General features: G+C 52.9%; 1 protein-coding gene across 2 annotated transcripts; it reads left to right on the top strand.

The window, feature by feature from the left end:
* The first annotated feature begins 4,176 nt into the window (after window positions 1-4,176).
* On the top strand, window positions 4,177-7,491 carry ZCCHC12 (zinc finger CCHC-type containing 12). 2 transcript variants are annotated; one of them, XM_019421894.2, is made up of 4 exons: window positions 4,177-4,472; window positions 4,822-4,874; window positions 5,093-5,224; window positions 5,654-7,491. In XM_019421894.2, exon 4 carries the CDS (start codon window positions 5,757-5,759, stop codon window positions 6,963-6,965), a length of 1,209 nt encoding a protein of 402 aa, XP_019277439.1. In that variant the 5' UTR covers window positions 4,177-4,472; window positions 4,822-4,874; window positions 5,093-5,224; window positions 5,654-5,756; the 3' UTR covers window positions 6,966-7,491. The 2 variants fall into 2 exon arrangements, with proteins under 2 accessions (XP_019277439.1, XP_053748096.1); XM_053892121.1 differs by lacking the exons at window positions 4,177-4,472; window positions 4,822-4,874 and having other exon boundaries at window positions 5,028-5,224.
* The last annotated feature ends 7,455 nt before the right edge of the window (window positions 7,492-14,946 follow it).

The raw sequence follows: 14,946 nt of genomic DNA, 5'->3' as shown, positions 1-14,946 counted from the left end.
TCAGAGAGAGAGGGAGACGCAGAATCTGAAACAGGCTCCAGGCTCCGAGCGGTCAGCACAGAGCCCGACGCGGGGCTCGAACTCGAGGACCGCGAGATCGTGACCTGAGCCGCAGTCGGACGCTTAACCGACTGAGCCACCCAGGCGCCCCTTAGCTCATAAACATTTAATAAAATCATTGATATATTGGGGTTTCAAGCTACCATTTTATTTTGTGCTTGCATTGGTTCCCCCTGAGTTTCTTTTGCCTCTTCTTTCTTGATTTAAAAAGAATTGACTTAAAAGGAATTTTTAAAAATTTTTCGGTTCTTTTCCATCTCCGCTAGTTTGAAGATTTACATCCTGTTGCTGTTATTTTAATAATTACATCCTATTATTGCCTACATACATAATTACCTTTGATAAAAGTCTAGATGTAAGTACCTAAGTCGCTTCCGATGTGATACAAGGCCCTTAGAAAACTTGAACTCCATTTACGCTGCTTCTGACGTCTTTTCTTATCGTAAGGTCCTTGCAAGTTTCTTTTTTAAAAAACAGAATGGACGTTTGTGTGAGTCCTTCTTCCATCCGTGTTCACTCATATTGCCCACGTACTTTCCCTGCTCTCCATTCCGTCCTGCGTTTCCTTCTTCTAAGATAATTTTCCCCCTGAAGTACATCCTTTAGAATCTCCATTAGGGCAGTCTGCCGGTGGCAATCTCTCTTAGTTTTTCTTTGCCTAAAAATATCTTGCTATCACCCTCTCGTTGAGTATTTCCATGAAAGATGCCGCCCTCGGGGTCTCAGCTTAGGCTGGGGAGGGGTCTTTCATAAGCGTCCCGCATCCGGGCTTTGGCTTCTGATGAGCCAAAGAGCTCGAGCGTGAAGTGTCTGTAAGCCCTCAGCTACTTCGATGGGAGAACAATGTCTATTTCAACAGGGCTGCTGGAGAGGCTTAAGTGAGATAATGGATGGAAAATTCCTCACAGAGAGGAGCAAAGCAACCAAAGGTAGCTATTATTGGTTCAACCGAAAGTTTTAGTTCCTAACCATCAACTTTTCTGAAGTTTATGCTTTTGCAATTGGAAAATAAAATGCGGCCCCCCTTAGAGCCACCAGAGCCTGAATCTTTGCCATTGGAAGTGGCCCCCGACACCCCAAAACATGCAGCCAGAGATAAGGGATGTTCAAGAACCGACTGGAGCCAGCTTAGCCACTCTCCTCCCAGGTCTGCATGGAAAGACCCTCTTTTTGTTCTCAGGACCCAACCCAGGCACCTGGTACGCAATCCATTTCTTTTTTTTTTTTTTTTTAATGTTTATCTATTTATTTGAGACAGGGAGAGAGGGGCAGGGAGAGGGGGAGAGAGAGAATCCCAAGCAGGCTCCACGCTGTCAGCGTGCAGCCAGATGCGGGGCTCGATCCCACGAACCGCGAGACCAAAACCAAGACTTGGGGGCTCAACCGACCAAGCCATCCAGCCACCCCCCACACACTCCGTTTCTTTTCAGCAATCTTGTAGAGCTCTGAGGTCTAGTCTTTGTCTTTTCTGATGCTGCCAGGGCCGGCTGCAGATCACCTGACTTGGTGATGAAACCCTTCAAATTCGGAAAAAGAATCTGCTGAGAGGCCAGGGGCAGATGTCGTGGTACTGGGGGGCCAAAGGAAGAGTGTGCAGTTAGCCCATAAGCTACTGCTGGCCTCAGCCCTGGTCTGAAAGGTGACCAGCCTGCCTTATCCCCACCTCTATCACCCCATCCTACTCTATCCCGTCCACAAGAGACAGGCCACAACCCTGAGACGGAAGGTGCTTCGCCTCCAAATCTGGATTCTATACTTTGAGGAATTCTAAATACTAAGGTTGGAAAGAAGAGAACAGAAAGGGCAGGAGTGGGGGGGGGGCGGGGGCCTGGGTGGCTCTCAGCCGGTTAAGCATCCGACTCTTGATTTCGGCTCAGGTCATGATCCCACTTTGCCCATGTTCTCTCCCTCTCTCTCTCTCAAAATAAATAAAGAAACTTAAAAAAAAAAAAAAAAAAGAAAGCAGAAAGGAGCAGGTGAAGTACCTTGAGTGCCAAAGAGGAACCCAACAGTAGCTTGAAGGGCACCCCACTGTTCACTCACTTCCAGCCATCACCAGTCACGAAAAAGCAACAGCAACTGCTTTGTGCGTGGGCCGTCCACTCGTGCAACGCATGCCCCCAGCACCCTGGCCCCCGAAAAGTCCCAAGTGGGGAAAGGAGCCATGCTGTTCCAGAATAAGGGGAACGAGGGTGTTACGGGCTGAATTGTGTCCCTCCAGAGCACACGTGCGGGAGCCCTGGCCTCCGGTACCCCAGGACGTAACTGTAGGTGGAGATGGGCCCGTAAGACAGGTGACTGAGTCAGGATGAAGCTGTCAGAGTGGGTCCTAGTCCAATCTGACTGGGGTCCTTAGAAGAAGAGGACATTTGAAGGTGGGAGCAGGCACACACAGACCCTGTGAAGAGGCAGCAAGAGTGCAGCTGTCTGCAAGCCAAGGGGAGGGACCTCAGGGGACACCAATCCTGTGTGCACCTTGATCTGGATTCCTAGCCTCCAGGCCTGTGAGGAAATAAATGTCCCCTGTTTGAGCCACCGGCTCTGTGGCCCTCGGTTATGGCAGCGCCAGCAGTCTCATACGTGGAGCCACTGACTTCCGACCCATTCACTCCGGACAGACTCCCTTTCACGGAGTTGCTCCTTCTCTGAGGCCAGTGATGCCCAACCCGGCAAGGGAGGGGTCCACTCAAGAGCTCACAGAAGGGCGACCTAGAATGCTGTCCTCGGGTTGAGAAATGGAAGAGCTCCATCACCGGCAGAGAGCTGTGGCTCGGGGGGGGGGGGGGGGGGGTGGGGTCTAGTCGAGTTGCGTTGGGTGTTAGTCCTCATACTTCTTCCTCAAGTACAAAATGAAGAAGAAAGATCTTAAATGGAGAAAGGTTGGAGGGGGTGGTTTTTAACCATTACTGGACCACAGGCCCATCTAAACATGTGCAAAGCTCTGGACTCCGAGAAATATAGAGTCTGTATTAGTTTCTTGTGGCCGCCCTAACTAATTACCACCAACTCAGGGGCTTAAAACAATTTATACGCCGATGGTTCTGGAGACCAGAAGTTCAGCATCAGTTTCTCAATCAGGCTCAATTCAAGGTGTGGGCAGGGCTGTGCTCTGTTCTTTGCCTCTTCCGGTTTCCGGTGGCTGCGGGCACTTTCGCCTGTGGCCACGCCACTCCAATCCCTGCATCAGTCTTCAACATCACCTTCTCCTCTTCTGTTTGCGTCAGCTCTCCCTCTTCTTCTGTCTTACAAGGACGCGAGATTGCATTGAGGGCCCACTCAGATACTCCTGGAGCATCTCCTGACGGCGAGATCCTTAATCTAACCACATCTGCAAAGACTCTTGCTTTATACAAGGTTAACATCTGCAGGTTCCAGGGATTGGGACTTGGTATATTTGGGTGGCCATTATTCAGCTTCCTACAGAGTCCAGAATCTTTGCATCCAATTTCAGGCAGACCGTGGACCCCAGGTAGGAGCGTCCGCTCTGGAGCTGCATTTCACCCAAGATATGCTATAAACAGATACGTTGGAGGCAGGTCCATTTACTAATTCACCATCCTCCTACATCCTCTCGGGATGAACTACAGCGACTTACCAAAAATCACACCCAGCTCTTGTCCTAGTCGATCAGAATCCCCCGGAAGCGGGGCCCGGGAATCTGCATTTCTAACCAGCTCCCTCCTCCCCCACCCCCCCAAATGATTCTCATGCAGCCAGACTTGCACCCATACCTTAGTGAGTACTGGTTAAGGGCCCGGATGCCCGAGTGCCTTCCCTGTGACATGGACACGCTACCACCTCCTTCACAGTAAAAGAATTGTGTAAGTCTATTTGCACAGAGCAAGCGCTGATGCTTTTTTTTTTTTTTTTCTCCCTTCCCCCTAAACAAAGGTGAGCCGCTTTTATTGTGTATTTGATTTCGATCCCATTCGGTGTTTAATGCGCCGGCCCCAAGGCGCGGAGTTGAGCCAAGAGCGAAAAGAGGGAGAAGCGGGCAAGAGTCGCAAACTCTTCCAGTCCAGGCACCGAAGCGGCCTTGGACGCCCGCCGGCCCTTCTGCCCACCTCACCCCGCCCCCCTCGGGCGTACATTTGCATCCGGCTCGAGACCGCGCGGGGACCCGCCCCCGCGCCCCGCTGATTGGCCGCGCCGGCTCTCTCGTCACGCTCTTTTGTCTCCGTGGGCCGAGGATAAAAGCAGCGGCGGCTGCCGTGGGAACCGTGCTGTCTGGACTCAGCTACCCCTCGCTGGTGGCGGGGGGCGCCGTGCGGAGCAGCTCCGCGGGCAGCTCCGGGTCGCTTAAGCGGCCGGGGACGTGCCCGTCCTCTTCCCTCGCGGGGCCGCGGAGACCGGAAGGCGGCATCCGCAGCTGGCAAGGCCCGAGGGTCCGCAGCCCACCGAGCCGAGCACAGGTAAAGAAAGGGGGGGCGCGATTGCCCGGCGGCCGAGAGAGGAGGGGCACCGGTCCCGGGTGGCTCCCAGCCTGGGGGAACCGGGGACGGCGAGGCGGGGGGAGGAGCACGCCCGTGGACCCGCAGCGCTGAGGGAGGAGGTGGGGTTGCGCTGGATGTCGCCTAATGGGTAGGATTTGCCTGGATTGAGCGGCGGGGCCTTTTCGGGGAGGGGGGACGAAGGGTCGGGGTGGGGGGAGGGAAGGATGGCAAGCTGTCCGCCTTGAACCCCCTTTGCATCCCTTCATCTCTTCTGGAGAGGGCTGTGTGGGTGTGCGTGTTCAACTCCTATTCCCTATCTCCGTGGCAGGCCATCAAAGCCGAATCCGAACTTGAATTCTGTGCGGCTGATTGCAGAAGCTGGTAGGCCGACCACTTCCCGGGGGAAATGTATTGGGGCGGGGGTGGCTTTGGCTTGTGTTCAGAAGGTGGGAGAGGGAATTTTCCGCCTTACCCACAGCGGAGGCAGCGGGGAGGGGGGTGGGTGGCGGGGGTGGAAGGAGCCGGATGAGCGAGGAGGCTGCTCCTGACCCTTCCCTTCCCTGCCCTCCGCGGCGGCGGCGCAATCTTGACGCCCGGAGGTCTCGGATCGGCGACCCCCCCGGTGGACAGAGATCGGCTGTTAGCCTGGAGACGAGCTTTCTCGCGGAGGCCACCGGTTGCAGAAGCTGGAAGTGAAATAAAGGCGCGCGCGCACCCGTTCCTGCGCTCCTGTAAGAATCTGAGACATAACCCGGGCGGGGGTGGGGCGGGGGGACTTTCAGAAGGGGGTGTGGTTGGGATCTGAGACCAAGAGGTTAACGAGATCTTATGGATTCCGACAAATCTGTGACCACTGTGCTCTATTTTGAGAGGCCAATATCAGCTTCCGTACACACGATTACACTTAGAATTAGAAGCAACAGTTGCCCTCCCTCCTGGACGACTGGCTGGATGTGGCCGTAAAAAGCACCCTGCTTACACCGAGACACCGGCTGGCTCCAGTGAGGTTGTAATCGCCAGTCTCCCAGAAGATATTTTTAGGGAGGTGGGCAGATATAAAATGCACTGCAGGATATGCAGGAAGGGAGAGAGTAATACAACTGCAGCCAATTCCCTTATTAACTACTACCCGGTTTGTTTGTTTTTTTTCTTCTTTACAGCCCCTACTGAGATAGGAGAGTCCCCCCAGCACGCCTGCACATTAGGCTAACCCACAAAGCCTGAGCGTCTTGTTCCATTCGGACACCCCGATCGTCATCAGTCATGGCTAGCATCATTGCGCGCATGGGTAATAGCCGGCGGCAGAACGCACCCTTGCCGCCCTGGGCCCATTCTATGCTGAGGTCCCTGGGGAGAAGCCTCGGCCCTTTAATGGCCAGCGTGGCAGAGAGAAATATGAAGTTGTTCTCGGGGAGGGTGGTGCCAGCCCAGGGGGAAGAAACCTTTGAAAACTGGCTCATCCAAGTCAATGGGGCCCTGCCGGATTGGAATATGTCTGAGGAGGAGAAGCTCAAGCGCTTGCTGAAAACGCTTCGAGGCCCCGCCAGGGAGGTCATGCTTTTGCTGCAGGCGGCCAACCCCAATCTAAGTGTGGCCGATTTCTTGCGTGCCATGAAATTGGTGTTTGGAGAATCGGAAAGCAGTGTGTCGGCTCACGGTAAATTTTTTAACACCCTGCAGGCGCAAGGGGAGAAAGCCTCCCTTTATGTGATCCGTTTAGAGGTGCAGCTCCAAAATGCTATTCAGGAGGGGATCATAGCTCAGAAAGACGCAAACCAGACCCGCCTGCACCAGCTCCTTTTAGGGGCCGAGCTGAACGGGGACCTGCGCTTTAGGCTGAAGCATCTTCTCAGGATGTATGCAAATGAGCAGGAGCGCCTCCCCAATTTCCTCGAGTTGATCAAGATGGTCAGGGAGGAAGAGGATTGGGATGACACTTTCCTTAAACAGAAACGGCCCAAAAGATCTGAGTCACTGGTGGAGAGGGCCACCAGCCTGATGGCATTTCAGGGCTCCCCGCAGATAGTGGTCGGCAGTCCCGACTGCAACGTGATAGAGATAGATGATGCCCTCGATGACTCAGATGAGGATGTGATCCTGGTGGAGTCTCAGGACCCTCCACTGTCATTCACGGCTTCTCCGCTCCCCAGACGCAGGGCCAGACCTCGGGACCAAGTGCTAGTCATCGATTCCCCTAGCAGTTCCCGGGCTCAGTCTCCTTCCACCAGCGGGGGTTCTGGGCATAAGAATGATGGTTCTAGGCACCTGCGTAGAACCAGGAAGCGAAAACACACAATCCGCTGCTCCTACTGCGGCGAGGAGGGCCACTCAAAGGAAACCTGTGACAATGACAGCAGCCGGGCCCAGGTGTTTGAGAATCTGATCATCACCCTGCAGGAGCTGACCCATACAGAGGAGGAGGGACCCAGAGAGGCCCCTGGCCAACAAGATGACCCTTCTGAGCTGCAGTGAGCTGGTGTCCCCTAGCCTTACCTGAACCCTAACCCATATTCTGAGTCCAGCAATGGGACAACTGGGGAGGGGCGCTTCTAAATGCATGAATCCACAAAGCAGCTTTCCTTTGGGAGTGGAGTAGAGAGGGTCTTGAATACCAGCACAGTGGAGGGAGACAGCCTGACCTCTGTCCTCGCTTCCCCAGCCCCCCTGCCTAAGGGCCTGTTTTCTTTGTGCGCTCATTTCCTCGCTGGCTCTGTTCTCTTTGTGAAAGTGGCACCATTCATTGTTAAATCTTCAAACAATAAAGAAAAGTACAAGAAAGTAAAGTACAAGTTACCCCCAGCTCTCCACCCCGATCTAACCGTCGTCATCCCTTTGATGGACGTCCTTCTAGATACTTCCCTATACCTGTGTACCCAGATAGATGTATGTATAGATAAAAATGGTCACATAGAAGTGCTGTTCTATAGTCCGTATTTTTTCACCAAATGATATATGTCGTGGGCTTCTTTCTATGTCAATAAATATTTATCAGCATCGATTTTAATGTCTCTGTTACTATTTTAGGGAGAGGTAAAGGGAAAAGGAGCAACATAGCAGAAAGCTATAAAGGGATGGGTTTGTACCCCGAGGTGGGGTTTTTATCGACCTCAATTTGCAGAGGGAAGGGAAAAGGGAAGAAGGAAGAAGAGAGGGCTGAAACCGTTCCCAAAGGTAGATGGACGGAGCCCCTTACAACGGGCCTGCCCCTCGGGTCAGACCAGCCAGGCTACGGTGCCCGCTAGTTGGATAGCAGTGGGGCGGTGCTTTCTCCTCTACTGGATTCAAAGGAGTCCGGTGCTGAGGTACTAGCCCCAAAATAGGGCTCCCAGGGGCACCATTCCTGGTCACTTTGAGGAAGAGCGCTTCTTCCTCTGGGTGCATCCCTGGGATTGCTGTTGCTGCTGCTACTTGTGGACATCCCGGGTCACAACCGGGAATGTCTCCTGTGGCCTGACGCCACCCTCTCCTCACCACCACCCCACCCCCCCAGCCTCACTCCCCGGTGAAGGAAAGGAGAGAGCAGAGCCCAGCGCCGGGAGCTTCAGGGCCTCCCCCCATCAGCCCTGAAGTGATTTGCTGGAGGACAAGGGCGCCCGAGGACTCCAAGCTAACCCCCTCCTCACCCCAAGAATTGAGACTCGCTGGGGAGGGATGAGAAGTCATCTAGCAGCCAGGCACCTGCAGGAACCCGGCCATCAGAAAGCCGAGAGGCCCCATACAGCATTTTAGTGAGTGGAGGGCACTCACGGGGGAGGGAAAGAAGGGGCGGACCCTCCAGGAAGCTGGCCTGGCCCCCCCCCCCATCTCCTCCTCTCATATTGGAGGGTGACCTCAGCCCCTGAGGGTCCCTGTGTTTTGCGTAGGTGCGTGCGTCCCTATTTCTGTGAGCAGGACGAGGCGGGGCGGGGGGGGGGGGGGCATGATTGCATTGAGGGCTGTGTGCCAAGAGGGAAGTGAATGCGCAGATCCGAGGACCCGGGGGAGTTGGTCGTACAGGAAGTAGGGACTTCACAGAGCTGAGAGGGTAGCGTTTGCGGCAGTGGGAGATGGTGCGTGGGGCGGGAGGGGGGGGGGGCAGAGAGAAGCACAGGGGACAGTGGGTGAGGGCACGATGACCGGGAAGACACAGGGAGCTGACAGCCACAGGAAGCCTGGCGGGAATTGCAGGTTCCAGGGGATCCTACAGAACTCTGGGCTGTGCTGTCCTAGCAGGGGCGGAGGGGAGGTTAGGGGCCCAGGGAGAGGTACTGGGGTTTTCATTAGGCTGGCGGTTGATGACAGCTCAGTGGGGATGACGAGCTCCGTAGGGACACAGGGCTGTGGGCTGAGGCCCCGAGGGAGCAGGAGAAGCCACGGCAGCCTTCCCTGGGCTGCCGTACTCAGAGCCTGCCTTGAAGTACTTCTCTTTCCAGAAAGAGCCCCTCAGCCCCTCCCAGGCCTCTCCCTCCTGCCCCATCAATGACCTCACAATCTGACCCTAAAACCCTCCACTCCAACCACCCACGCTCCCCTCTCGGCAGTGGTGGTGGTGATGGTGGTGAGGGTCGGAGGCTCAGCCTTCCGTGCTCTGCCATCACCCCTCCCCCACCCCACGCCTCACACCCCGAATTTGCCTTCAGCCTCAGCTTTCTTAACCCTCATGTGCAGAAGGAGACTGGGAGAGCCTCTCTGCCTCGGGACCCTTTAGCTGACAACTGGCCAGGAGAGGGCCCCCTCCTTGCATCCCTCTGGGGCACCTCTGGGAAAGTCACCCCTATCTCTCCCAAGCCGAAGAGGACCCCCTCCCGACCCCAGGCAAGTGGCAGCTCCACTCAGGCCCCGCAAAACCACTTCACAGTGTATGTAGATTTTTAACCCTTAATTCCTTGCTATGCCTCCCTAAATCACCCCTTGGGAGGTCTCTACCTAGATTAGAATATCACTCCACCTCTGGATCGTTCCCGCCCCCCCCCCCCCCGGCCCCCGCTGACTTCACTCTATAAACACTTGTTGAATATTTGTCCAAAGACACAGCTCGTGCTGTCGTAATTTCTTTCTGGCACCAGGCAGAATAGAAAGACGGAAAGAAAAATCCATACATTTGGCCCATTTCTCGACCCTCCTTTACACTGGAGTCAGTGTGGGGGTCCGGTGTAGACCTCTGCTTTGAAAACCTGTTCTGTGATCTGACCTGTTTTCCTCCCTTCCCCGCCCCTCCCCTCTGCCGTGTAAATTTGAGATTGTCTACATTTTCATTTCACCCACCTGATGTAGCCTGACATTTCTTTTTGTCTGTTTCATTTAAAGAAAAGCCAAGAGATACATATTTTCCCTGATTAGAAGACATGGAAATGACACCTGGGCATTCTGATCGGCTCGATGAGGTTGGTCTACAAAAGGCTTCACTTGAAGCTATAGGCTAATTCACATTGATACGGATGGAGCTAGAGAGTCTAACGCTAAGTGAAATAAGCCAGAGAAAGACAAATACCATATGATTTCACTCCTATGTGAAATTGAAGAAACAAAGCAAAGGAACAAAGGGAGGGGGAAAGAGACAGAGAGTAGAGGCAAACCAAGAAACAGACTCAACTATAGGGAACAAACTGATGGTTACCAGAAGGGCAGGGGACAGCGGGGGTGGGGGAGGGGGGGAATAGGTGACGGGCATTAAGAATGCACTTGTCCCGATGAGCACCGGGTGACGCATGGACGTGTGGAATCACTCACTATATCGTAAACCTGAAACTAATGTTACGCCGTGTGCTAACTCACCGGAATTTAAAGGAAAACTTAAAAACAAAAAAGAAAGCTAGAGGCTAATTTTCTTCCTTTCTGCCTTTATTCTCATCGGTCGCTAAGAGATGAAAATTGCTCTTTTTGTCTTGTCAGAAGAAACCGGCCTCTGAGTGCCCTTTTGTGTTAGATCTCCCTCCTTCTTGGCATTCTCTCCCCTTGGTTTCCATGACACCCTTTTCTCGCGGCTCCCCCCTCCCCGATCTTGTGGTTGGTGCCACTTCTCAGTCTCCTTGGCCGAATCTTCGTCCTCTCCTTGATCCCTCCACCATAGTCATAAAAATAAAAATCCCGACAACCGTGATTTATGAAGAGCTTACCGAAGTCCTTTAAATGCATTAGCTCTTTTAATCCTCTTGTTAACCCCCTAAAGTAGGCATTACCATTAGCGCGCCGTTCAGACAGAGGAAACAAGCTGGGACCTTAAGGCACTTGCCCAGGGGCTTGCGGGTACTTGGTGGGGGAGCCGGAGGTCAGACTCCGGGGGTCAGGGGCACTTGCTTCTTAAAGGTCTCAGCCGGCCTGTGATCACAACTCCGCGCAGCTGTGATCGGCTGCGTAGGACCTGTGAGTAAACGGAGGTTCGTATACTCAGGAGAAGACGACCTGCCTTTCCCAGGTGTGCCCTGTGTAGGAGTCACTAGCACAGGGCCGGCCGGGGTCGGCCCTCAACATCCGGTAGCTGCTCTTACTCTGCTAGAATGCTTTGCTCTGCTGGGCGGGGCGGGGGTGGGTTGGGATATGAAAGGCTGTCGGCGCCATGCAGACAGGGCTTATTTAGTGTTGATCGGGCAAGGTGACAGTCTGAAATGCCTGAGAGTTTAGTGATGATGATGGTGATGACATGGGGGGGATAAGGGAGCGCTTACTGAATGTCGAGATGGACTTCTAGTTTTACTTGTTCCCCGGGGAACGTCTTCTTTCCCTACCTGTCAGAGGCATGCGATCCTTAGAGATTGCCTGAGACCAGCCATGCCTTCCTCTACCCAAGCTGCTCCCCTGAGCAGCAGGCAGGGGTGGGGGGGGGTGGGGGGAGCTCATCCCAGAGGGCCACAGAGGCTCCCCAGTGTGTGGTGGGAAGGGGACATGACTGAGGTCAGAGGAGTCCTTTACAATCCGGGTGACCCTGAAATCCTGTCACTACCGGGTATCTCAGGGGCATCATAAAAGGGAGCAGGGCCGGTCTCAGGCCTCCCGTTGACAGGATGCATGGCTCTCCAGCCGCAGCCTCTCATCTCAGACCAGAACTCACAACTTCTTACACACGGTCTCTCGCAAGCACTCCTACAGGTAGGGACTCTGTCCACTGCCCCTATCTTACAGACCAGGACGTCGAGGCCCAACCCGGTTATAGTCACTTGCCTAAGATCAGACAGCTTGTAAGGGCTGGAGCTGGAATGGAATTGATCTGCCCCTCCCCAGAGCCAGAAATCTTTCCTAAGCTGGAGGAGTCCTTCCCAAGGTAATGGGTACAAATGATCTGATCATTCTGTTGGCCGCATCCTGAGGTTGGATTTCTTTTCCATTTCTTCCTTCCTTCCTTTCTTTTTTCTTTCTTTTCTTTCTTTCTTTCTTCCTTCCTTCCTTCCTATAGAAAGAGCACGAGTCGGGGTGGGGGAGAGGGGCAGAGGGAGAGAGAGAATCTTAAGCAGGTTCCATGCTCAGCGCAGGGCCCGATGTGGGGCTCGATCCCACGACACTGGGATCGTGACCTGAGCCAAAATCAAGAGTCGGACGCTCAACCGACTGAGCCCCCAGGGCACACCAGTGAGTTTCCATTTCTGGACCATCATATTCATGATTGAAACTCTGCACAGTAGGACGGCCTCAGTCTCATTTCTTTTATTAAACAAGACAGAAAAAAAATGATCAGTTCAGGAAACTTCCTTCTAAGAGCCTGAAACCATCTTCTCCTCGTATTTATTTTTATATCCAATTTCTGGGATAAGATACTAAAAATAACAACCTGTTGGTAAGGATGTGGGCAAAGAGAGTCTCTCTCCTACACCCCCTGGTGGGGCGGAGAATTGACACATTCTTTCTGGAAGGCCAAGTGGGAAATGTATCAAAGGTGGAAATACCAAAACCCTTGAATGGGGCAGTCTAACTTCCTGAAACTGACGCTAAGATAATAACTGAACAAGTGTAACAAAGGTTATGAACCAAGATGTTTGCCCTAGCCTTTTTGGGTAATAGTGGGAAAGCTGCACACTGGTGGAAAGACCAGGAGTAAGGTTTGGCTGAAGAAATTAGGCTCCTCCCTTGGACTGCAATGCCGGGCATCTGGAAGGCCGGGTGTGCCTTCACATCCTCGGGCCTGACCGGACAAATGAAGTGTGGCCCCTCTGGGGAAGCGCTTTCAAAGATCACCAGTCGGCTAGGTCATCTGTGTCATCTTTGACTCCCAACGTGTTGTCCCATCAGGCCTCTTCATCTGGCAAAACTCGTGTCCAACTTCTTTTTTTCAACGTTTATTTATTTTTGAGACAGAGCATGAATGGGGGAGGGTGAGAGAGAGGGAGACACAGAATCTGAAACAGGCTCCAGGCTCTGAGCTGTCAGCACAGAGCCCGACGCGGGGCTCGAACTCACGGACCGTGAGATCGTGACCTGAGCAGAAGTCGGCCGCTTAACCGACTGAGCCACCCAGGCGCCCCACTCGTGTCCAACTTCTAATACCATTTCCCCCGGCACTCCCTTGGGTCAGCCTTCCCTGACTCCACTCAAGGTCATTCTTTATATCTTAGGTAGCACTTAGCATTTTGCCGTAATTGCTCGTATAATGATCTGCCCTCCCCTCGAGGCTTATAATAACCCTGGTGCCTGGCAGTGTTGTTTGGGTATCTTGGTACAGAATCCAGGCACGCTCCCACATCATGTGTTTGCTCTGGCGGTTGGTACTGGCCCTTCAGATGTCCCCGTGCCTCGATCCCTCATCACGTTCAAATGGCACCTCCTCAGTGAGGCCCATTAAAGGCGACGCACCTGGCCACCAGCACCCTCATACCCCTTCCCTGCTCTATTTCCCCATCACATGCCTGTCTTCCATGCTACATAATTTACTGATGTATTCTATCAGTTATTTAGTCCTGTCTCTCCTCGCTAGAGTATAAACTCAAAAGCGTTTTAGCTTGCTTAGTTCACTGGTGCCTCCCCAGCTAGAACACTGCCTCTCATCACGTGTTCGTAGCTGGAATGTAGCTGGAACGACGCGCCTGGCACACAGTAGGCGTGCACGGAGTGGCCGCCTTTGTTCTTTCTGCCCTCCTGGAACCGCTGCTGCCGGGGAAGAGACAGTCAGGGAGAGAACGGTGCCCGTCGCTGAACCACCATCTGCCTAATGGATGGGATAAGAAACCTGGGAGACATTCGAGATCGGTTGCTTGCTTCTCTCTCCCCCCACCCGGGCTGTGGCTTATTAGCTGGACTGTCCAGTCCTAGCAGGGGCCGAAAGCGAGAGATGGGTTTCTTTGTGGCTTCATCTCTGTGGCATCGTCAGACCTTAGGTTTGGTGTTTCAGATTCCCCGTCACTCCATGTGCATCTGCAAATATTAAAAAACAGCTGCCCCGGGGGCGCCTGGGTGGCTCAGTTGGTCGAGCGCCCAACTCGTGGTTTCGGCTCAGGTCTTGATCTCACGGTTCCTGAGTTCGAGCCCTGCATCGGGCTCCGCTCCCACCCTCCCTCTCTCTGCCCCTTCCCTGCTCTCTGTCTCTCTTTCAAAATAAATAAATAAATAACCCAACTGCCCTGTAAAATATGAATGTTCGGGGTACTGTTTGCTATTTTCCTTATAATAAAGAATAATCAAGAGTAATCACAATAACAATGAATATATTTTCAATTGTTATGTGTCGAACATGTCAATAATACAGTAAGAATTACTAACCTCATTTTAGAGGATATAAATGAGTCTCAGTAAGAGATCACCACAGGAGAAGGCTATATAGCAGTAAACAGATGGTAAGCCCGGAACCAAAGCCTGTGAACTTCCCATCATATATTTCAAGGAAAAGTACTGACATTATTGAGAAAAACTGTATCACAGTGGAAGACCGGTTATTGGGGCAGGGGTGATAGGCAGATACAAATATTTGACCAGTTTCCTGTCCGTTAAGCAGAGGTTACAGCTGTCTGAGAATTTGGAAGTAAAAGAACTTAAATTTTGGGGCTCCTGGGTGAGTCAGTTAAGCCTGTGACTCTTGATTTTGGCTCAGGTTGTGATGTCACGGTTTGTGAGCCTGCTTGGGATTTTATTTCTCTGCCCCTCCCCTGCTCGTGCACCCCCTCCCCCCAAAAAATAAATCAACATTAAAAAAAAGAACTTAAATTTTATTAGAGGGAACGTGATGAGGGGTGATTACATTTTTTTAAGTTTATTTCCTTTTTTTTTTTTTAGTAATCTCTACACCCAACATGGGGTTCAAACTCATGACCCCCAGATCAAGAGTTGCATGCTCCTTCAACTGAGCCAGCCAGGTGCCCCGATGAAGGTTGATTTTAAATATCCTGGATAAACCAAGATCTAATTTAGCTCAAGAAAACATAATTGAAAATAGAATCTTTTGGGGGCACCTGGGTAGCTCAGTTGGTTAAGCAACTGACTTCGGCTCAGGTCATGATCTTGCAGTTCATGAGTTCCAGCCCCGAGTCCGGCTCTGTGCTGACAGCTCGGAGCC

This window comes from Panthera pardus, unplaced genomic scaffold, assembly GCF_024362965.1.
Source record: "Panthera pardus isolate Hobbes unplaced genomic scaffold, ASM2436296v1 HiC_scaffold_27, whole genome shotgun sequence".
NCBI classification, from domain to species: domain Eukaryota; kingdom Metazoa; phylum Chordata; class Mammalia; order Carnivora; family Felidae; genus Panthera; species Panthera pardus.
The sequence above is the reverse complement of the archived record's forward strand: the minus strand, read 5'-3'. Positions and strand labels throughout refer to the sequence as shown.

Excerpts from the sequence above, each read along its gene's own strand:
- ZCCHC12 (XM_019421894.2), top strand. The coding sequence starts at position 5,757 with ATGGCTAGCATCATTGCGCGCATGGGTAATAGCCGGCGGCAGAACGCA.